Below are 23,894 nucleotides of genomic sequence, written 5' to 3' on the forward strand. Positions count from 1 at the left end.
AATTTTAGACATCAAAAACTGAAATAGAATCTCAAATTCTAAAACTGTATGCAATTAAACTGACTACAAGTTGAGAAACTGTGCTCATGTAAGAATCAACAAAAAATGGCAACATTTATTTTGGCATCATGTTGGTCATCAGTTTCTTTTGAAATCTTAAAATATCTAATGTTGACTTAAGGAATCTTCCATTAGTAATAACTTATACTAGACCCTCTGAGGCTGAACAAGTTATTTAGTGTATATTTCTCATCGTCCACATAAACAACCACTGCTACTTGTTTTTAATGAACAAAATCAAAAGCCGATTTCTTTAAAAAATGTAATACATAATGAAAAAAAAAAAAAAAAAAAAAAAAAGGTATAAACTAAGATTCATGAAATTAAGAAAATATCTGACCGACACCATCGCCCTAATTTTTAGGTCTATTTTAACACCCATAAAAAAGAATGTGCCATTTTGACTTACCATCGTTTTTACTGTTTGAACCGTGGTGGTCATCGTTATTCCGCTGGTCCTCATTTGATACTCTCCTGCTGCTGTTACTACTTTTATAATCTTCCTGGGAACCTGAAGACGTCACTGAAAGCAACGTGCTCAAGTTTTTGTCATAATTCATTTTTTTCTGCTGTCCAGAGTCGGTGTTCTTCTCCGAGACAAACCTTCTGTCAGTATCTGTCGAGTTGGAATTGAGATCATTGTGATACCGCTTGGCCGCTCGTGTTTTTTTACTGCGATGGACTGTGCTACTACTGCTTGCATTTGTTAGACTGTTGTTGTTGCTTGACCGTTCTGTTGTATCATCTTGGTGATTGTGATGATGGTGGTTGTTGTGGTGGTGGTGATGTCCAGATGAAGAACTATTCTTTTCTTCATGTGTTGACATCTTAAGATTATTTTGGACGTGCAATTCTCGAGAGTCTTTCTCTGCTAGATTTGCTTTATTTAAAATATTGGACTTTTTATTTGCAGTTGCAGCAGTAGTTGAAGGACTGGTATTACTGTTAGCCATGGTTGCAATGGCTGTGTTGGGAGTGGTGTTAGAACTTGTAGAAGTGCCATTTGCAGTGGCCATCGCAGCGGTGGTTGCCACTGCAGAACTGGATATGTAAAATACACTACTGAGTTTTTTAAATAAATAAATGACCGTCTTAAACGTCCAACGTCTGTTGGTCCTGTGGTGTGAATGGTGGTCGGCATGGTGATCAGAACGCTCCGCGATTGATCGTGTAGAACACCGGCTGTCTGAAGAGGAGGAAGGCAAGGAGGAAACAGGTGATGGAGAGGAAGAAGAAGAGTACAACGAAGAAGAAGAGGAAGATGAAGAAGAGGATAATGAGGTTTTGGATGGGATGGAGAATCCGGTGAGATTTTTTAAGTCGAATGCCTTGCCTTTCTCAAACGGCTGGGTGCCATTTAGGACCTTCAGTTTTCGCTTGAGTGAGTCCGCCACACAAATGCGCTTTGCCTCGAAGTAGGCAGCAATAAACACACACACAGTTAGCATTATGATTATGCAGAGAAAGGCATAGTAAAGTCCCATCTCCCAAGAGGGACGGGGCAGAGCAGCTGCACATTTCGCTAGCATATAGGGTGGCACCGTGGCCTGCAGTGTATAGTTCATAGGTGGACCTAAGCTGGTAAATATGGTGAGAACTCGACGAATTCGTGACATTGTGAAGTCTGGAGTGAAGCTGGAATTAGATTAATAATTGATAAGTACAAAAAATAAATTACAACATTTAAATTTATAAAGGATTAAGTTTTTTTTATATCATTAACTGCTAATAATCCATTAGGTCTCACTGTCTTATAAATAGGACACCAATTTATTTTTAAAATTTATAAGAATATATAATAATACATTTTACTGCATAATTAGTTTGAAGGGAGAAAATCCATTTATATTCATCAAGTTCTGTTTGAATCCTCTTAAAATTCTTGTGAAATTTGCTAAAATTCTACTTGTTCAATGATGATGTGTGAGCTTAAGTCTCGTAATAGTATGCCACTAATTGCTAAAACTGCAATGTAACTCTTTGTGTAAACTACTTTACTTCTTACCATGTGTAAAATTTAAATGAATAGCTTCTTGATTTCAATATATTACATGTATCCAGTGTCCTATTTATAAGAGAATCAGTATTTTGCTTTCTAAAAGTAACTTTCTCTTTTCAATTTGAGTATTCTAACCATTTTTTTTTTTAGCCATCACACAAAGTTTTGACTCAATAGTAAAAATATTAGACCCCTTGGCATTTGCAATTATATATAGAACCTAACAAAAAGGTATTCGCATTCATTAGATTATTGTTTTCATCTTGAGTGTGATTTTCAACTAAAAACTACAATTGCTAATTAAGACCTTCATCCAGTCATGGCTAATGGAACAAGAATGTGCTACCTCGTGAAATGGAGGGTTCTGTTTGAAATTCTATCTAAATTTCAGAGTTCGACAAGATACACCTGAAGAAGGTCGGAGGTTACATTGATCGAAACGTAAAAAACACATTCAAGATGAGAACAGTAATCTGATGAATCCAAATAATATGAATAACCAATCCTCATCTACAAAATTCAGAAACATCAAAAAAGTATTCCGAAGATCCTTCCATTCAATCTACATGTATAAAGATGAAAATGCCTTTTCAAATAATAATCTCAAGGATGCATCTAAATATGGAAGATAAAAAAAAAAATTTCTACTCACGCAATATCAATTTTTTGGCTGCCATTTGGGGGTAATTCAAAACCTATACAGTCGAGCACTTTGAAGCCATATCCTTCACATGGGGAGGAATTAATGCTGAAGCCATGGACATAGAAAGGCAATTCGCCTGTGTTTCGCATTGTAAACATTCTTTTCACGGTAAAATGGGGTAACGAATTTTTACCCTGCTTTTTTTCTGAAAAACCAAATGACAAGAAAAACAAATTGTGTTATAAATATATCGAGATGAGAGGAATGACATCTTCAGCAAATTGGAACACTCTTAGAGCATTGTCAAACACTTTAGAGGCAGATGTATATGCATTTTATTGTTTTTGTTTTCAATTCTCAGCATCTGGAGAAAATTTTTAAAATTCAATATAAAATGGTCCTTTCACTTGATTTTTGAAAAAAAAATTTGTTTACAAAAGATATTTAGAATTTCTAGTGTGAAAAATTTGGTATCTAATCTAAATTGAAAGTAAAAGATAAATAAGACTGATTATATAAGTCTGGCAATTTTTATATTGAAGAATAAAGATTATATTATTGGTTAGACTAAAATTATGTCGCTACTTGCTTTTAGGATGCTAAATACATGTACAGTTTTTTGCTGGCTGATTTTGGGAATACTTAAAGCCGTATAGCCAAAACAAAAGAGGCCAATTTTCAAGCCACCACATGTATTTGTTTATAAACTAATCACCTAGCAACACACAAGGCAACAAACAGAACTTGTTTTATCAGTCTTTCTTCTGGCACAGTTATTTCTGAACTTGAGCACAATTGTATTGATTCATGTTTTATGAGATACATATACGTGACAAAATTAATGGTCCTCCCAGAGTAAGAGATTATCTATATACAGCTAGATAATCTCTCTTACTCACTCTTTCAACACATGTTGCATCATCCAACAGATTTAGCTTATTTCAGCATATTTTAGTAAAAATTTTTTATGACATCACCAAACTATTGCTCAAAATGTTTATCAGAACTACAAAGCCATAAATTAATAACACATACAAACAAAAATTCATTATCAGGGCTCTACGGACAAATTTAACTTCAGTTGACCTTTGACAACTAAATATTTTCATTTACTAGTCAAATAGAAAAGTTACTAGCTAAACCCAGGTAATTTTTGGAATATGACATTTTTGTTCCGTGACAAGTACATACAAAGATTTTTCTGTATTTAAAAAAAAAAAAAAGGTGTAATTCTAAATATGCACCAAATTTTATGTTAAGACTCGAAGGTACAAACGTTCAAATTTCTTCAAAACAGCATTCATAGCTCTAAAAAATGCTATTTATTTTGTTTAAAAGAATGAACCATGATACCTGACTTTTGCTTATAAACTTTACTTCTGACAAGAAAATACTTCAAAATTGATATTTTAGTTTTGAAAATCATTCAAATCAAATTTCTAATGTATAGAATAAGTATTTCATCAGCTTTTTTTAAAAAAAAAATTGTCATGTCTAAAGTTCAGCTATTTAAAATGCCAATTCATATGCAAAACAGAAAAATGTTAGTGTTCTTATATACTGAGCAATCAACATACTATGGCTACATAATTTGCATAATGTTTTACAAAAGGACATCTCAGCAATTCACTATTTGATCTTGTTTTCTAATTAAATGATTATTTTGATTTGATATATTATACAGTTCAATTTACATTTATTTTAATATCGTGAATAGAAAGTTAACAATTTTTTTTTTAGGATATTGGGATGCAGTTCTACATTATTAATTTTAAAGAAAGGTCCAACCATTACACCTTCAACACAAGTATTATGGCCAAGCAAAAAAGTCAATGATTATCCCACCTAAATTTACTTCATTATGAAATTATACCATAATGCATTTCACTTCATTCCTACAGAAGTTTGTCATTTTATTCTTTTGTTAAATTGTAAATTAAACTATGCCCTCTTCTCTGCAGCATACAATGAATACTCCCTATCAATCATTTTTTATAAACAGTTTTTATATTATAGATAAAAGGCTCAGCATTTTGGGTGAAAAGAGTCTTTCCAGTTTTTATTAGTTGTAAATCTTGATTTCTTGAATTTTCTGGAGCAATTCTAGGACACGGATTTTGTATGCAAATGAAATAGTGTTCCTTCAAATTTCTTTGAGGCCATAGGAAATTTGAAAGTGATTTTGAAGAGCATAAATTGATGGATAAAAAATAATTTTAAAATGAGGATTCAAGTTTATAGGCCAAAATAGAAGATTATTATCTGGTATGCTTAAACTGGGCAGTGTGGGAAGAGTTTTGTTACATTGTGTAACATTGTTCACTTTTACCAAATTTTCATTATGTGGGTGTGAAAGTGAAGTATTCAATGGTAAAAGTCAGAATTGCTTTCCATTGATAAAAACAAAACTTAATCCATTCTTCAAGGAACAACATTTAAAGCTCACAAATCACAATCACTGGATAGAAATCGTAGTGTATTGTGAAAAGATGATACAAACAAATGACTAACTATTGCCCTCAAAAGAATAGTCAAGTTGGTTAAGATGAAATGACCAGTCTTTCGACCTCTTTTGTAACCTAGAACAATATTTTTTTTTATTTTAATGCAAATAAACATTATACCCAGCAAGCAAGGCCCAAAAGTTTTACTAATATATATATATATATATATATGATTTTCAGAATGTGAGAGATTGTATATAATAAATTCCACAGCCAAACAACGTCTCAGCCAACAAGAGCCATGACAGTCAAAGAACCGGAAGTCCAAGACTCGAGTTTCGCCCTCATTTGGGCTCATCAGTTAGACACATCTGAACTCAGGATTCGAAACCTGAGCCTCTTGCATGCAAGGCAAGCACTCTACCAACTGAGCAAACGCCCTGCACACAATTCGGTAATAGTCGGTAATTTTCGGTGGGCGGTGGTGAGCATGGATGGAAATGCGGGATTTAAACTAAATTAATTTAGCAATGGTATTAATGTAACGGATAAGAAAATGTATAAAAATGGTCAAACAAGTGGTAGGAGTGACAAGCCTGGGTCCCGGCATTGCCAATGTGTTTGAAGGTGTGTGCTTAGCAAAAAAAAAAAAGTGGTAGTAGGCAGGCTCAAACCAGTTTTTTGATATTTGTTGTCCGAAGGGTCGAGCTTCAAAACTATACCATTCTTGTGAAAGTTTTAGGCAGACATGCATACATACATTTAAACAGACAGGTGAAATTTATATTATAGCTTAAAGTAACTACTGATCTGTAAATTAATCACTGCAACACCACCACCCCTAAAAATTACTGTCAATATGAAGAGAAGTTACTGTGCTGAAATAATATTATGAAACTGTGCTGAAATAATATTATGAAACCCATTAACATTTTTTACATGGTAGTAACCACTTATCAAGGCCCGGAGACCACTCAGGGATAAGGGTTATTGTGTGTACAGTAATCAATGGGACAATATCGCAGTAATCATTAGTAATGGAGATTTGATAAAGTGTCTTACTTAAGGGGGCGGTTTATCAGGAATTTGTTTATGTTGGACTTTAAGACACCCAAGTTGTAGTCAGATGGGAAACAGGCAAACGGAAGAGAGTTCCACAGGCGTGCACTTCTGAGTAGCTTTGTTCATGGAATCTGTTTTGATTTAGGCACAGATAAAGAGTGGGGAAAATTATTGATAGTGGTTTCAGCTAGACGGGTCTTTTTCGTGAAAGATTGGCGAGGGGGGGGCAGAGATTGGAGCTCAGTCTATAATATAAATCTCACCTGTCTATTTAAATGTATGTCTGCCTAAAACTTTCGACAGAGGCTACGGATTTTCACAAGATCAATATCATTTTGAAGCTCTACCCTTTGGACAACATATTAAAAAATTGGCTAAAAACATCAATTCCTTCACCCTCAACTGGGCACTTTTCTATAAGGAGAGGTTGCTTTCTTCGTCGATATTTTAGAAAGTCATCCCCTCTTTTCGATTGACTAGCCTTAATTTAAACTTTCGCAACTTCCGGTTTGGCAATGGATGCAACGGCAAAGATGTTACTTTTTTTTCACATTCTTTTCCTCCTTCGCAGTATGGGTTAGAGCCTGCCTGCCTACTATCATTTTTTTTTTCTTTTGCTCGACAAACACCTCCAAACACCTGGGCAATGCTGGGCACCCAAGCTAGTATTAAATAAAATAAAAAAAAAAATGTGACATTTAAAAACAGGCAATAACAACTGTGGTGCTTTAAATTCAAGTTTTACGATATCTTGTTTGTTACATCGTTAGGTAAAAGTACAGAATAGTTGTAAAACACTGTACCCTTCCCATGTTAATAATGGATTTCAGAATGTTATTTCAGCAAGGGAACTTTATCACTAACAATTTTTTTTTGATGGGGGGGGGTGCTTCAATCTACAGATTAGTAAATAATATATACATTAAATAAAACAAAAAAACAAAAAAAATAATGTGCTTTAAACTCCAGTTTTAAGGGATCTTGTTTTTTTACGTTGTTAAGGATACAATTGCAAAATACCCTACCCTCCCATGTTGAAAATGGGTTTCCAAATATTTTAGCACAGTAACTTCTCTGCATAACAAAAGAAATTGGGGCGAGGGGCTGTTTCAATTAATTTACAGATCAGTAAGTAATTACTTTTATATATACATTAATTTAAACAATAAAAATGTGGTGCTTTAATTTAAAGTTTTACAGAACTTTTTCTTTTTCTAATTATTATAGAATAGTTACAAAAACAGCCTCTCCTTATGTTAAGACTGGGTTTCAAAATAAGCGTTATTTCAGCACAATACTTTCTCTGCACAAGTACCAACAGTTTTTCTTTACTTCTTTTTTGGGAGGTGTGTGTGTGTGTGTGTGAGGGGGGGCATGGTAAGATTGTTATTACTCCACATATTGGATCAGTTATTTCATCACTCGCAGAACTTCGTAAAGTTTACCCAGATATAGCTGAAAGCTATGTGCATCCTCAATGGATAACTGAGAGTGCATTTATACCTCCTAAAATAACATGGTATATGTTATCAATAAACAGGTGAAGAACAGTTTCAGTTCTCTACATTTTACTCTTGATGACTATGCTGTATAATACCCTACAGAAATTTAAAAGTTGACATTCTTTTATATAACCTTCGACAACATCAAGAAACGGGTCCTGCTAGTATATATATATATATATATATATATATATATATATATATATAAAAACCATTAATTTAGATTTTTCATCACGAATATGTTGATACAACCAAAAGAAACTTATGATAAACAACACTTTCTTGCTTAGAATTGGCTGAGTTTTGGTAGTGGAATCCTGCATGACTAACTATCTCATGTTACCTTGCCCAAGACAGTCATGCATTGGTGGTTATGGTTGGAGATGTGATTCAAACCAGGGAGATAGCCGGCTACAACCAACCGGGATGAAGGTCATCCCAAGTGCAAGTAATTATGGTTTATTTATACTCTTAACCGGAAGATAAATATTTCTCAGAAGAGTCAATAATCTAGAAAAGAAATCAACTTTACTCGTAAAAATGGTCATCTTCAAATTAGCTTCTTTCTTTGATATTTATCTGTAAATGTTAAGACATGCATTTTAAGTGAAAAAAAAAAAAAAAAGAAAATGAAAACACACTGTCTCAGAAATTGTATACTTACTATCACAGTTTTTTAAATGTTTTTCTGTCATTTCAAAAGGTAACGGAGCTTGCGAGCCTGCCTTTCTATTACTGAATCTCATTTCTCCTTGGCCGCCCTGGCCCTGGACAACCAGACTGTCAATAATTGTCAGGTTGTTTCTGAGGGAGGAAAAAAACCAAAAAAAAACATTGAATAAATAAAAGAATAAAAATTAGGAGAAAGAAAAATTTTGGAATCCCATAGTAATGACAAAAAAAAAAAATCACATAAAATGAACTTTTTAAAAGTGATCATTCAGACAAATTCTTAAATAGACAATTCTGTACAGCTGACTTTGTATACATAAAGTCTTTTCAGACTGACCTTGAAACAATAATAAATAATTCATTTGACTTATCTGAACAATTTACTGCTTTTTAATTAAGCATTTCACTAATGTGTATCTACAACTATGTGCCAACAACATGTTACAAGACAGGTTCCTATTGCTATGCAACACAAGACTTAACAAATTATACAAGTAAAATATCTTGTGTCACAATAATAAAAAAAATAAAAACATTTATTACCCAAAAATAAAATTTCAAATATTTACAATAGGTTTCTTTTCAGGAGGTTCTTGAAATAACATTTTATTTATTAATTATATTTATTAACAAACAACCATTCCATAATGATTATAAGCAGCTTTTAGTTATTGGAAAATGTTAAAATCTGTAAGTTACCTTATAATAATTAATGATGTTCTTGAAAGATCATCTTTTGGTCGAAATCCCACATGAAATTTTAATTTTTCTCCTGGGTTAAGGAGGGTAGTTATTGTTTCTTTATGTGGTTTGATCCCCAGTGTGCTCTCTATTTGTTTCTGGTATTTGTGGATATCAGAATTTGGCTGAAAATGCGATTAAAAATATATATATACATATATATATTTATATAGAAAAACAAAGATTTAATTAAAAACAACTTTTTTATAGGATCCAAATATTATCTGCATCCATGATTATTTCATCATTTTGTTTAATTAACAGTCCTCTAATGCTCATCTCATACATGAATAATGGACTCCCAGATTTTTGCTTTCAAACACTTTGATTGGTTGCTCAGACATGCTACAGATTCTCAGTTTGCGTTTTCAACATTTTAGGAATGACTTAAAATCTAATACGGCTTCCACACTTCAATAAGCAAAACATAAAATCCTTTGATTATCATACACAGAAAAATGATGAACTTTCAGAAGAGTTACTGATAACAATATACACACATCAATTAGTTTCTTTTAAAGATTCACTAAGAAACTCTTCATTTTCCACAAATGCACAGCCTTCTTTTATCCTTGTTTAATGCCGATAAATAAGTGTCTGCAGGCAATTGATTTTTTTTCTTTTGATGCCCTTTTCATTCTTTTTTCTTTGCATTATTATCAGTGTTCTTACCAACTGTTGGAATATAAATAAACAGGTTGTTTTTAGCTGGCCCACATCCAGTTGTTTCTTTTTTTTTTGCTGCTCTTTCCTCTTTTTTCAGCACATTCACCTTAGTTTTGTTATCTTCAACACCATCTCTACGTGATGTTCAAAGAACACAAAATAAAGTAAATACAGGGCTTCTCAGAAGTCAACAGTTTAAATGCTTCAAAATTCCTTTCAAATTTTCCTACAAACGTTACAAATGGTCACAACAGATTACCGAAGTAGATTTTCATAACTAACAAACATATACTATACATACACTCATTTCTCTACAAGATGGATATTTCTGTTAGTAATCTGACTAATCCCCACTCCCCAACTATGACTTGATTTTTTAAAAATTTCACTATGACTTTCTGCTTCTGGTAGTAAGTAATGAAAATAACAGCACAAATTAGTGGATACTAACTGTTGAATAGGACTGCTCCAAATCTGGCAAAATAAAAATTTCTCTGTCATCTGTTTCTATATAATCTGATAAGTCAGATGCAAGTCTGTAAATAAAATAAAATAAATAAATAAAAATTCATTTTTTTTTTAAATGCTGTACATTTTGAGATGATAAAGAAAGGAAGAAAAAAAATGAACTTTTACGGCAAAAATTCATTAGGTTGCATTAAAAAAGCAGTGATTATGTAGATATTCTATACAAAGAATATCAAATGCGTGTTTATTTGACTATGTTCACAAAAAATTCTAATAAATGTGTCTTAAATAGTGAATATGACATTATTCAAGATTATATTATCAGCAATAACATTCATATTGATTAAAATGAAATGGTCTCCAATAAACAAAAATAAAAATCCATTCAAGTGGATGACAAACAAGGACATCTTACATACACACATGCTTATGCTCAATGTACATCATTGGCCATTGAACATTTGTTTCCCATAATGCATCATTAAACTTAACTGAAGATAGCAGTGATTATCTTTAATGGCTAGATTTACTACCAACTTTGAAAGTTTTAGTATCTTATGGCTAATCAATTTAATGCTGTCTAGTGTCACCTACAATGATTAACTAATGTTCTCACAAATGTAATTCAAGCCTTTGTTTTTAGACCTAACACATGCTTTTCATATCACATGGCATGGAAAACATACATTAATACAGATGAGTAGAGATGGATAACTTTGCATATTTTTGAATTCTCCATAATAAAAAATAAAATTCTTAAATAAAAATAATTCTACATAATTTTCCTGTGTTATCAAGAGCTAGAAAAAAAATTAATCTAAAAAATTATTTTAAACTATTAACTCTTTATGACCTGAATTATAATGTAAATGATAAAAAATAATTTTAGTTAGTCTAAAGTATAATGATAATATAATTGTTTTCAAACTGGAAAAGTTATGAAGTTCAATAGTTAAACTATCACTGAGAATTTTTGCGGTACTTGTACAGTTTAATCAAGACATTAAAAAATGAAAATATCGAAAAAAGGTTATATTATACATATCCATTATGGAACAAAGTTCTCAAAAAAAAAAAATTTCACTTAATTTCATCAAGTAGTTTTTCTTTTTACAGCGAAAAAACAATTTGTTATGATACCGAGCAAAAGGTTCGATTTTTAGGAAGAAAAGCTAGTATTAAAGATGGAGAGGGAGTGTCGGCACTTTACATGGAGTTATCTCCCTGTGGCATGTTAAAAATTTCCATAATGGCTGACTTCAACGTGTTTTTCGCTGTAAAAAATCATTGATCAAATTAAATGAAATTTTTTTTTTGAGATTTTCAGTCCAAAATGGATATGTACAATATACCCTTTTCTTTTTCCGATATTTTCATTTTTTAATGTCTTTATTAAACTGTACAAGTACCATTTTTGCATTTCATAAACTTGCCTTGATATATCCAAGAAAATGGCAGAAACACTAGAGGATGACCTCCAATCCGTAGTGGAATGGGGACAAAAATGGTTGGTCTCATTCAATGCTGCTAAGACTAAGCTTGTTTCCTTCAATAACTACAAGAAACCTTCTCTACCACCAATAGCAATGGCCAAGAACACATTGCCTGAAAGTACTTCTTTTAAACTCCTCGGCCTAACGTTTACAGGGAATATGAACTGGAATAGATACATTGAGAGCATTGCCAAGGCTGCTGCAAGGAAGGTTGGCTCCCTCTACCGTGCTAGAAAACTACTTACGCCTGCCAGTATCCTATACCTCTATAAGGCAACAATTCGTCCATGTATGGAGTACTGTTGTCACATCTGGGCTGGTGCATCTGCTGCTTGTCTCTCGCTCCTGGACAGGGTTCGAAAAAGAGTCGCCAACCTGATAGGTCCTGAACTGTCATCTAGGCTTCAACCTCTGTCCCATCGACGAGATGTTGCATCCCTCTGCCTGTTCTACAAATACTTTAATGGTGAATGCTCTGACGAACTGCAAACACTTGTACCTCCCCGACGTAACTACCCCCGACAAACCCGACAAGCTACTAAGTCTCATCCCTTTACAGTGGAGATCCCTAGGTGCAAGAAAGCCTTTTACTCCAATAGTTTCTTCCCCAGAACTGCGGGTCTTTGGAACTCCCTTCCGGGATTCTGCTTTCCCAACTGCAATGATATGCAGAAGTTCAAGTGTAATGTTAACAAACATCTTTCTACTCTTCTCCCTTCATAATGACCCCGCAAATTAATTCCCTAATAGTAGCCCCCTACTTCAAAGTGGCACTGTGCCTTGTTTGGGGTGAAAATTGAATTAAAAAAAAAAAAAAAAAAATATATATATCCATAGTGCTTAATCCCCTCCCCCCTAAAAAAAAAACGTTTATGACAACAAACAAAATCCTCTATTCTCAAACAGATGGCGCCATACTGAATACAAGCAATCGAAAGTTGCAATCTGGAGGTATCTAGCATCTATCCAGATACAGAACTAATATGTACAAGGTGTGTTTGAATCCATTCCCACTTTATGCCGTAATATTCATTTACTTACGGCTGACTTAGTTCAACCAGGTTATAAAGGGTTAAAAACAGTTTAATTCTGTAAATTGATTTTTCTAATATTTCAAAAGAAAAACAAAAAGTGGGCCACATCTTATTACATAGGATAAATCAATTCTAAATTATGGCAAAAATCAAATAATTACTAAAATTTATTTAAAAAAAAAAAAAAAAAAAAAAAATCAACTCCACATACAATGGAAAAAAATCTAAAACTATAATCCCCCTCCACACATTTTTCCCTGCATAAAAAAATTCTAATTTAAAGATGAGAAATCTTTTTTGCCCAATTTGTCAAAGACGGAAAAATACGATTTGTATTTTCATCACAAACATAAAATCTCCAGTGTTTATACAGTGAAAAAAAAAAAAAATAAATTCTAGTATTTCATTTTTTTAATAAATTTATTACATTTTCTCAAACTATCCATAAATTTTAATATATGTGCTTTAAAATATAATTCTCTTTAAAATGAGTGATTATTGTAATATTCTATGTTTTTATTGTTTTTACTCACAAAAGCAATAAAAAATAAGGGAATTTTATAAAAGCAATATGAATTTTATTTTTACTTATTACTTGTTTAAATTGTTGATTATAAACAGAGCTAGTGAAATCTATTATACAGAAAACAATAACATGGCCATACAGCATTTGTTCCAACAAAAATTGAACATCTATTTTTCAGTAAAATTGGTGGTGGTAGTAGTATTTGTTTTTAAATATTAACACTATATTGATAGTTGTGGTCAAAATCAAGTTGGACATATTCAAACATTTTCAATATACAATAAAACCCCAATATATGGTGGCCCTAGGATATGTTTTTTTTTCAGGTTACGATGTGGACTACAATGTTTTTCCGGCCCCTGGTTACGGCATTTGTCCCACCTTACAGTGCTATTTAGCATGTTATTGGATTATATACATGTGTATCATATAATGTACTATATTTTGTTACTATTTTTTAATGACATATCTTGGGGGTCCTACTGTAATTCTTTTTAAATTAAATTTTCTAGCAGTATAACTTTAACCTATAATCACCCCCATAAAAAAAATAAGTCTCAATGATGCACATACTCATGATGGAAAGAATATATTGTACACCAAAAATCATAAATTGATCAAGTTATTTCATTTTATAAAGCAAATTTTTAAGCAAATTTGAGTTTTTCTAATGCCCTTCCACCTTCACATGGCTTTCTGAAATCTTAATTTGGAGTTATTTCACTGGATCTTTTCAAGAAGGCATTAAAAGATCATTGCTCTTGGTTTAGTCATAAAATTTTTTTATTTAAAAATAAAACTACTTTATCAATTTACATGACTTTTGGTGTGCGATATTTTGTCAGAAGCATATAGATCATTTTTGTTTTTTAATAAAGGGGAATTCTGGACAAGCACTTGTTTTTATTTGGCGGGAAGGGAGGGATCAATCTATTTTCTCCATTTTTCAAACTTTTAAAAATTTATTTAATTTCTTTAAAAATTTTAATGTTATCTACTTTTTATGCAAAACAATATAAATTGGAGAAAGGGATAAACCATTTTGACTATTGTATGCTAAGCTACTACACAAAATATAAATATTTAATAATTTCAGTTTAATTTCAATGAAGATTTACAGAAGATTAAAATTTGATTGTATTTGAAAATAACTGAAAGTTAATCTACATGAAAATGTGTGCAAATAATTACAAATTAAAACTACCTCTTAATAATTGGTTTTCTTGATAATTAGTTAAAAGTAATAACATTGATAAATGAAAAATATTGTTTACTTTAACATTTTTCCTAAAAATAATCTATTTTGCTACTATGTTTAAACGGACAAAATTGACTAAAGTAATTTACACTTTAAAATTCCTTTTAAATAATTTTACTCTATTGACATTTTAAAAATCATTTTTAATCAACTTTCATTTGTCGATAAAAAACAAAGAAAATAATAAGTACACCCTCTATTTTTTTTTTCATATTTTTTATTAAACTTGCTCGTTGCATTAAATATAGTGCTGTGTTTTTTGTTATTTCATATGTTGAAAGTTAAAATGGTTTTGTGAACAAAAATATACACGTATGTGGTTTCATATCAATATCTAACACTGAATTTAATACATTGTAACAGTCTTAAACATAGATATCCTTCCATATCACAAAAATTAAAACAAACTACAATACTGTTATAAGGATAATTTATAATACAGCTTTTGAAATGTAAGTATGCAAGAGATAAGTGTGACTGACAATTTGTGAATGAGTGCATAAGAGAAAATCTTTTACAATCACTAATAACCATTCAGAAACTTTAGTGAATATTTAAGCGCATTGAGAGGGGGGGAAAAAAAAAAAAAAAAAAAGCTTTTTTTTTGTTTTGTTTTTTACTAGTGAATAAAGGGAAAAGAAAAAAGTTAGGTTGATTCAAAATATGAGAATTACCTGTGGCTCATAAGATCCACAATGGTTTGTGGATTTGGATAAACTGGCAGGGCAAGGATTTGGATTAGCACCGGCACATCTCCAGGGTTCTCTACAATGAAGTCTGACATCTAGATGGGTAGGAAAAAAGAATGTTTTACGATGACAGACACTTATTATCTTACTGATTACTTAAAGAGAAAAATTGAGCAATTCTTTAGAATTATACTTAAAAGAAAAAAAAAAAAAAATACATAGGTATGCATCATGGAACGTAGATATCAGATTTAAGAATTTTAATTATGTAAAGTGGTCTAGTTTTTTTTTTTTTTTTTTTTAACCAAGAAAATCAAATTTAAAAATTTTTAGTGATTAAAATTTTTTAATTATTTTGAATACAAACAAAATCTTGGTAGGTGAATTGAATAGCTTGCCTTTGAATTTTAACACATTCTAAAACAATGTGGCTGCTCCTATCCTCACATCTCACTTCCTTATAAATTTGTATTTTCTTAGTTAAAAAAGAAAAAAAAAAACCTACTTGCTCAATTTACATAATTTTTGGAATATGACATCTTTGATCTATGGCAAGTATGTACATAATAAAGATTACTTATATTTTTGTTTCTTTTTGTTTTTTTTCAAGTGTAGTTGTAAAACACAAAACTGCTGCACAAAACTCATGTATCAATAACTTGTATCAACCAGGTATTTCCTGGGAGTCGTTTTTACTTTCATTTTCATAACATTTTTTAATGTTCAGTTTTAACTAAATTATAATTTTTTTAATTATTCTGTTATCATTTGTGTTATGTGATTGGGTGTATGATGATCAACTCTTTTCTAATTTAAATTATTTTAACCACTTTCAGGATTATTTCACTAATTCGTTTTATTTTGACCCTTTCACTATATTGATTCAACCACTTTTTATCTCTAGGAGTATATATATTCTTTTTTGAAATCAATCATCTAATTTACATGTGTGTATCAGTACACACTACAAACATGTATGGCAAAATAAAATGCCCACTTCTATATAAGAATAATAAAAAATACTTCTAAATCAGGATAATATGGAAGTAAAGAAACTTATCTTTAGTTATGCAAAAATGTCAAAATATCTGTCACAGTTTATGAATGTTCGAATGAAATTAAATAGTAGTGGTGTATATGTGTGTGTAAGATGGCTTTCATTGGTTTAAACTTGTCTATTTCTTATTGTTTGTACACAAACAATTTTGTATTTTTTCCCTATTTTATTTTAATATCTCTGTATCGCACCTAAGAATGTTTCATATAAATTGAAAACATTCATGGATATTTTAAAATGAATTTGGCAGTTATTGTTTGATTTAGAAAAATTAAAAACACAAAATTACCTATTTGCATAGACAAAAAACTTGACAAAATTAAACTGGCAAATATCATCTTTAATGAAATCTATTTCAATTAAAGTATGCTGTGTAAATACAAATTTCAGAATAGAGAAAAGAGAAAGACAAAAAGTGAAATGATGTCAATACTCACAGACATATTTCCAATTTGTGTGAGAGGAAATTTGATCTTACACTTTCTAATCAGAGTTGGCCAATGGAGATGTGCCTGTGCTGAGAATAAGAACCCGTGCACTTGGTTTGTGTCTAGCTCAATGGTTACGTTGGCTCTGGAAATGGAAAACAGAAGAGGTGTAATTCAGAATAGAAATGGATTAACGAAATTGAATCCAAAGAAAACTACTACAATAAAATGGAGGCCAGACAGAATAAGCAAACCATAAAGATGGCATATCACATTGCAGTATAGAAAAAATAAAGCCAAATTAAAAAAACTTTAGCCCCAATAAATCAAAACTGGTATACCCAAATGGAACTGTATTCGACATTAAAGAAAATGGAAGACTATATTATTTAAATAGCGTAGTCCCATCAAAAACCGCCTGCCATGATCTACAGACATGGCATAAAATTCTTGGACACTGCAATATTCCTGATATCAAAAAGTTGCCGACTGTAGTTGATGGAATGAAAATACAAACATCAAAAACCTTCAACTGCGACGTCTGTACGCAAGGGAAAATGACAAACTATCAAAACAAGATACCAGACAAAAAGGCCAAAAAAATCCTATCAATGGGGCATTGTGACTTAAACGGTCCCGTAGAATCGATGGCCAGAGAACATTATCGATATGTGTTGAATTTCATAGATGACCATTCAGGTTTAATAATGGTTTACTTTTTAAAGAATAAATCTGATACCCTGCTAACAACTAAGAAATATCTAGCCGACATGGCCCCCTACGGTGAAATCAAGTGTATTCGCTCTGACAACGGTACGGAATTCACCAATAAAGACTTTGAACTTTTACTAATTAACCATCATATCAGGCATGAAACATCAGCTCCTAGATCACAACACCAAAACGGGACTGCTGAACGTGCGTGGCGGACACTTTTTGAAATGGCAAGATGGCTACTCATTGCAACAGTAACTCTTCCAGGACATTTTTGTAATTAAGCAGAAGTGACTTTTTCAGAGCTCATTTGTAATATTAAAACTTTGTTACATCAAATAAATTAGTTGAAATCATTTTTATTAGGGTTTTCCTAACCAGCGACACCAATTTTTTTTTTTGTTTAATTAGTCATTTGGAATATCCCACTTTCCATTTTAAAGGATGTCAGAATGATAATGGTTAGAGCGAATTATATATAGATTTTATCTGTCATGAAACTTTAAAGTTATAGACATTTATTTACCCAATGTTTACTTATTTAAAAGCAATTTGGTATTCAAAATCTAAGTTTTTACATTTTCAAATTTGCCAATTATTCAGATATACGAGTAGCCAATAGCAAAAGAAAGCAGAAATTGAGTGCGAGTGTGTGTGTGTGTGCTGAGAGACAGCAGCGTAAAACACTTTTCCCCTAAACTGCAGTGAGTTTCAAAAGATATACGAGAAGCCAAAATCAAAAGAAAGTGTGCATGGGGGAAGGGAGAGGTTTCAAGCAGACCTGCATTATCATTAATCATTTGAAATTTTAGCCTTCATAGCAAAGTTTACATTTTCAACTTTCAAAGAGAACAATCATAAGAGAAATAAAATCCAGTCAAATGAAAAAATAACGAGGTAAATCTCTAGTGATTTTACAAAACTAAACCCTTTCTTATAGAAAAACAAAACAAATTTCAGCCACAAAAGCAGGGAACTCGCATCCATGATTATTATAAAAGTGAAACCATTGTTAAACATCAAAATGTATTTAATTCTGCAGTCTATAATTTCTGCAAAATAGTTTTAAAAACCTTAACATATTCATTTAAAACGTTTCCAGCTTTAGATTTCAGTTTCTTGTATATAAAATAAGCTGCACGTGCATGGTCCCCCTCTTGTGCTGCATGTGAGATGACGCCACAAAAAAATAATGAAGAAATGATGAATGTAAGAAGTGTGAAGGGCCAATGTTGCCTTCACATTTTCGCCAAGTTTCAGAAAAATCTAATGTTATGGGGTAAAAGTGTCACTTTTTTTTTTTTTTACAATTTTGGGGCATTCATGACCCCTTTTGAGCTCCTGGATATGCCGAATCCCAGTGAAAATGGACAAACGATGCAGTTTCATGCCTTAAGACATGTATATTTGAATTCAGCATCATGGAAAATTACTATATAGGTATACATATCAAGTTCTTGAGTAATATGAAATTAGAGCTTCAAAAAGGCAGTTTTTTTTTTAGCCCTAAAAGTCCCAGAGGGATGCGAACTAGAATTTTGCTAGGGTCAACCATACCGAATTTATATTAACAATGACCTCCACATTTTGACCAAGTTTCAGGAAAATCTAATGGATGGATCAAACGCTATGGGGCAAAATGTGTCATTTTTGGCCATTTTTGATCTCTTTTTAGACCCTGGAGATGCCGAATCCCAGTGTAAATGGATAATGGTGCAGTTTCAGGCCTCAACACATGTTTATTTGAGTTGACCATGAAAAACCACTATATAGTCAGACATATCAAGTTTTTGTTGAGAAATATGAAAAAAAGAGCCATAAAAAGAGGTGTTAGCACTGAAAGTCCCCAAGGACGTGAACCAGCATTTTGCCAGGGTCACCCATACTAGATTTATATTAAGAACAATGAGCTCCACATTTTGGCCAAGTTAAAAAGAAAAAAAAAAAAATCTAATGGATGGATCAAAAGTTATGGGGCAAAATGTGTAATTTTTGGCCATTTGGGAGCATTTTTGACCTAGTTTGAGCCCCTGGGGGTGCAACTGCAACGGGAATTTTTGTAAAAATTTTTTACTGTGCACATCTATTTAATGAAATAGAATTTTTGGCAAAATTTCAGGAAAAACTATTGGACGGTTATCTGCCAATAGTCCGGACTAACAGATGCAACTGAAAACATAGGTCCCTCTCCAAGAAATCGGGGGATCAATATATTGCATGCTAATAATGATGATACAAGAGATATTTTACTTCTTTTTTCCAATATTGTTGCTGTATAGTTGAAAAGGGGAAAGGCAAGATACGAGTAATGTCAGTCAGATTTGAAGAAAGAACGGGTAATCTTTTTCTGCAGTAGTAAACATCTGAGACAGTCACGTAATTTAGAGCTGGTCTTCCTTCTTTCTCAAAAGTTTCATGTTTATGAATTGTTAAAATAAGAGTAGACAATTCAAACTACTCTTCTCATCTTTAGTTATTTTAACTGAAGATGAGAACAGTGGTCCTAATAAGCAAAACATTACAATAGCTTCACTCCAACAGACTTGATTATCAATGCTATGTAACACCACAGAAAATTTATTTTCTGGACATGTTCAATGACATAATACACTCCTATAGCAAATTTAGCTTAATCTTGTGTTAAAATAACATTTTTAGTGAAAAAGTGTAAAAGCTGTGAGAAAAGTATAAAATATATAAAAAATATTCAACCATGCAGTCCAAAGAAAGTTATGATTGCATCATTTTGAATTAATTTATTTTTTTAAGATTCTATTTTAGATCATCAAAGTCTTGAACGTTTTCATGTGTATTGATAAAATTATCCAGAAGATAGAAGAACGAACAAAGAGAAAAATTGTGCAAAAAGACTAGTATAAGACACTGGAGAGTATATGTATGTACCATTATCATTAGTGGCATAGCATTAGACAAAGATAGCCATCTGGAGAACCATATAAAAATCATGGATTCATTTAGGCTTTCCATAACAAAAAGTCTGATTTTAATAAATGTTGCCATGTACCATTTCAAAACATTAACTGAATTTTTTTCATTTGATTAGAAACTAACTATATCTACTAGATGTTGTCTGAAAGTTTGTTTTTACCTTTGTTTTGGTTTTAAACTATTTTTAACCAAATATTTTTTTAATAGGATTCAGAAAATTAAATTTCATTATTAAAGTATTATTTGATCATTATATTATTTGAACAAAATTACTGAGGATTTGCTAAGAATTTTAAAGCCAGAAATTACTTTTCAATTAGATAATTTAAATGTTTTGAAATTCCTTTCCAATTTTGTCTATCTTACATTAAAATCTTATTTCTTTTCTTGCATAAGTTTAAAAATGTGCCAACAAATAAAAATTAAAAACTAAATTATATTTTGGGTAATGTTGGTTAGCTAGTTATATATTTTAGACAACTTATTTTGCATTAAGCCTAAAAAAGGGAAGCATATTTCTCTTCAAGGATATTGTGTAATAGAAAAATGAGAACATTTTAATAAAGTATATATAACTTATGTATTTAAGTGATGGCATTTGCTTCAGAGATAAACAGGGATAACTTACGTGCTTTGATCCACTCTGGAAACATGATCCCATTTTTGTTGAAGATGTGTATATAAATATTGGTCTGTGTCAGCAACTTCTCTGTCTAAGCCCAAGCCTAGTAACCATTGGTGACCAGCTGAGAAAAAAAAATAGAATTGGAATATGGTTTTACAGCACACCAACCCTATAAGTAATTTGTGTCATACAATGTATTTATGAAATAGTGATTTGATAAGTTCTGGAAAGTTATTAAATTGAATTTTGAGAGGTAGGTACATTTTTTGCATGCAAGAACAGTATACATGTCGAGTAATCATGTTGAATTCTAACTGTGTAATACTAAGTATTGTTTTTAGTAAGTGGCATAGCAGTTCGCATTTTCTTTGTCAACTGTTGATTGATGTTCATATAATTTATAAGTAAAAGAGAAAGCCTTCAATATTCATCACAACTTGTATGCACAAGTTTGTATTAAATGACGATGACGAGAGGAGGTTCTGTCATGATTTCTCCATTGCTTATGAACTCACTCAGATTATTCACGAACCCACCCGTGTGCCCGATACTGCCTTGGCCTGAACTGTGTTCAGCTTCCGTTCTGTCTCCAGTTGGATCTTCCGACCACTCTGTTGTATCAGTTAAGATAAAAATGAAATGTAACAAGTCCTCACATATACCTCTCCATCGTACAGTATATCAATACTCTATGACTACTGGGATAGCTTCCATATATTTATATCAGATCTACCTCTGCGTTCCATGTTTAAAAAGGATGTGTCTTCTATAGTATCAGACCTGAGGGAATGGTTAATTGTAGGTATAGACTGTTTCATACCCTCGAAAAAATTCCAGCAAAAACCTAACAGCCAGTCGTGGTTCTCTCCAGAATGTGCTGCTGCCATTGCGCACAGAAATAACTTTCCATTGCTCCCAACATAATAGACGTACTGAGACTAAAGCCGCTTTCAGGACTGCCAGCAACCACTGTAAAAAAGTAATAAAGAATGCAAGAGAGTTGTATGCTCAGTCCGTCAAGTCCAAAGCAGCTGAGCAGCGGCTTGGTATCCACTAGTTTTAGCAAATACCAAACAGAATCCTGAACAGAAGCGTGTGTTCTATCCCAACTATCATAAATGGATCTGAGATAATCGCGTCAGCATCAGACAATGCCAAACCCTTTGCCAAGAACTTTGCAGCTAATTCTACCCTTTGCGACCGAAGCCGCCAATCCCCAATATTTCCTCCTGTATCAGAAAACACGCTATGTGATATACAAATATCTGTACGTGATGTTGCCAAGCTAATCAAAAACCTTGATTCCAGTAAAGCAACTGGCCCTGACAGTATTCCAATTATAGTACTCAAAAAACTTCAACCAGAACTAGTGCCCATCCTTACAAAACTGTTTAAACATTGTCTTAAGGAGAATTGCTTCCCATCACCCTGGAAAATCTCATCAGTATGCCCTGTATATAAGAATTCAGGTGATCGCTCATCTCCCTCTCAGTACAGGCCAATAAATCTCCTGTGCGTCATGAGTAAGTTGCTGGAATCTCCGTTAAATAGAGAAGTAATCAACTATCTCAGCAAAAATAACCTTCTTAGTGACATGTAATATGGTTTCCATCCTGCTAGATCTACAGTAGATGTGCTTACAGTTATATCTCATAGGATTAGTGAATCTCTTGATGGAGGCTACCTTTCTAGGACAATTCTCTTGACATATCAAAGGCCTTTGATAGAGTATGGCATAAAGGTTTACTTCACAAGATCTCCAGCTACGGTATAGCTGGAAATGTCTTCTCAATTATTAAATCATTTCTTTCTGATAGGTTCATAATAGTGGTTGATGGGTAGAAATAAGAAGCTCACAGTATTAATGCTGGAGTCCCTCAGGGGTCCATCCTGGGCCCAACTCTCTTCCTGATCTACATTAATGATATTCCAAATCACATCTTTACATCATTCATAGACATTTCTGCTACTGACACTACTATGGTAGCACATCCAAAACCGTAAACGACCAAGTTCTCTGATTCTCTCTCCTCTGATCTTGAGCAAGTGGTTCAATGAGGAAAGAGGTGGCTTGTTACTTTTAATGCATCTAAAACCAAGCTTTTATCTTTACATCATCAACGCTCTGATCCTCATCTGACATCAATTGAAATGAATGGCTCTTGTCTTGGGGAGGCCTCATGTTTTGACAAGCTTCTGGGCTTAACCTTTACTCCTGATCTTAAATGGAACACATTCATCAAATCTGTTGCCAAGGCCGCTGGATAAATGCTGGGATCCTTCTATCAATCCAGTAGATATCTCACTGCTGATGCAATTCTCTATCTATATAAGAGCCAGGTACGTCCAAGGATGGAGTACTGTTGCCACATCTTGGCAGGAGCTGCTAGAAAAGACTTATCCTACCTTGATAGAGTTCAAAATAGACTTCGTAGCCTCGTAGGGGATGTCCTTTTCTCTTCCCTGCAACCTCTTTCTCACAGAAGAGATGTTGCGAGTTTGTGTCTGCTTTATCGTTATTTTCAATGCAAGTGTTCGACTGAGCTCCAATCTATGCCCTCCCCCTCGCCAAACTTTCACAAGAAACTCCCGTCTAGCTGAAAACACTATCAATAATTTCCCCCCCACTCTTTATCTGTGCCTAAACACAAACGCAGATTCCATGAACAAAGCTTCTTTCTTAGTACTGCACGCCTATGGAATTGTCTTCCGTTTTCCTGCTTTCCAGCTGACTACAATATGGTTGTCTTCAAGTCTAACGTAAACAAGTTTTTGATGAGCCGTTCCATAGAAGTTTACAAATTTACCGAATTTCCATTACTAACAATTACTATATTGTCCAATTTCTACTGTACACTCTTTAA

General features: G+C 32.5%; 1 protein-coding gene across 2 annotated transcripts in view; it reads right to left on the reverse strand.

The window, feature by feature from the left end:
- LOC145294154 (transmembrane protein 131-like) overlaps positions 1-23,894 on the reverse strand; it is a 215,448-nt gene that overhangs the window by 30,570 nt on the left and 160,984 nt on the right. For both annotated transcript variants that reach the window (XM_080141270.1, XM_080141264.1), the window contains exons 21-28: positions 21,034-21,151; positions 16,752-16,887; positions 15,243-15,352; positions 10,241-10,325; positions 9,082-9,248; positions 8,375-8,514; positions 2,712-2,907; positions 470-1,695 (exon numbers count right to left, since the gene is read on the reverse strand). In XM_080141270.1, coding sequence (XP_079997396.1) covers positions 470-1,695; positions 2,712-2,907; positions 8,375-8,514; positions 9,082-9,248; positions 10,241-10,325; positions 15,243-15,352; positions 16,752-16,887; positions 21,034-21,151 — 2,178 coding nt within the window. The remainder of the gene's footprint in view (positions 1-469; positions 1,696-2,711; positions 2,908-8,374; positions 8,515-9,081; positions 9,249-10,240; positions 10,326-15,242; positions 15,353-16,751; positions 16,888-21,033; positions 21,152-23,894) is intronic.

The sequence above is a fragment of the Euprymna scolopes genome, chromosome 2, assembly GCF_053919585.1.
Source record: "Euprymna scolopes isolate OS-2025 chromosome 2, ASM5391958v1, whole genome shotgun sequence".
NCBI lineage: Eukaryota > Metazoa > Mollusca > Cephalopoda > Sepiida > Sepiolidae > Euprymna > Euprymna scolopes.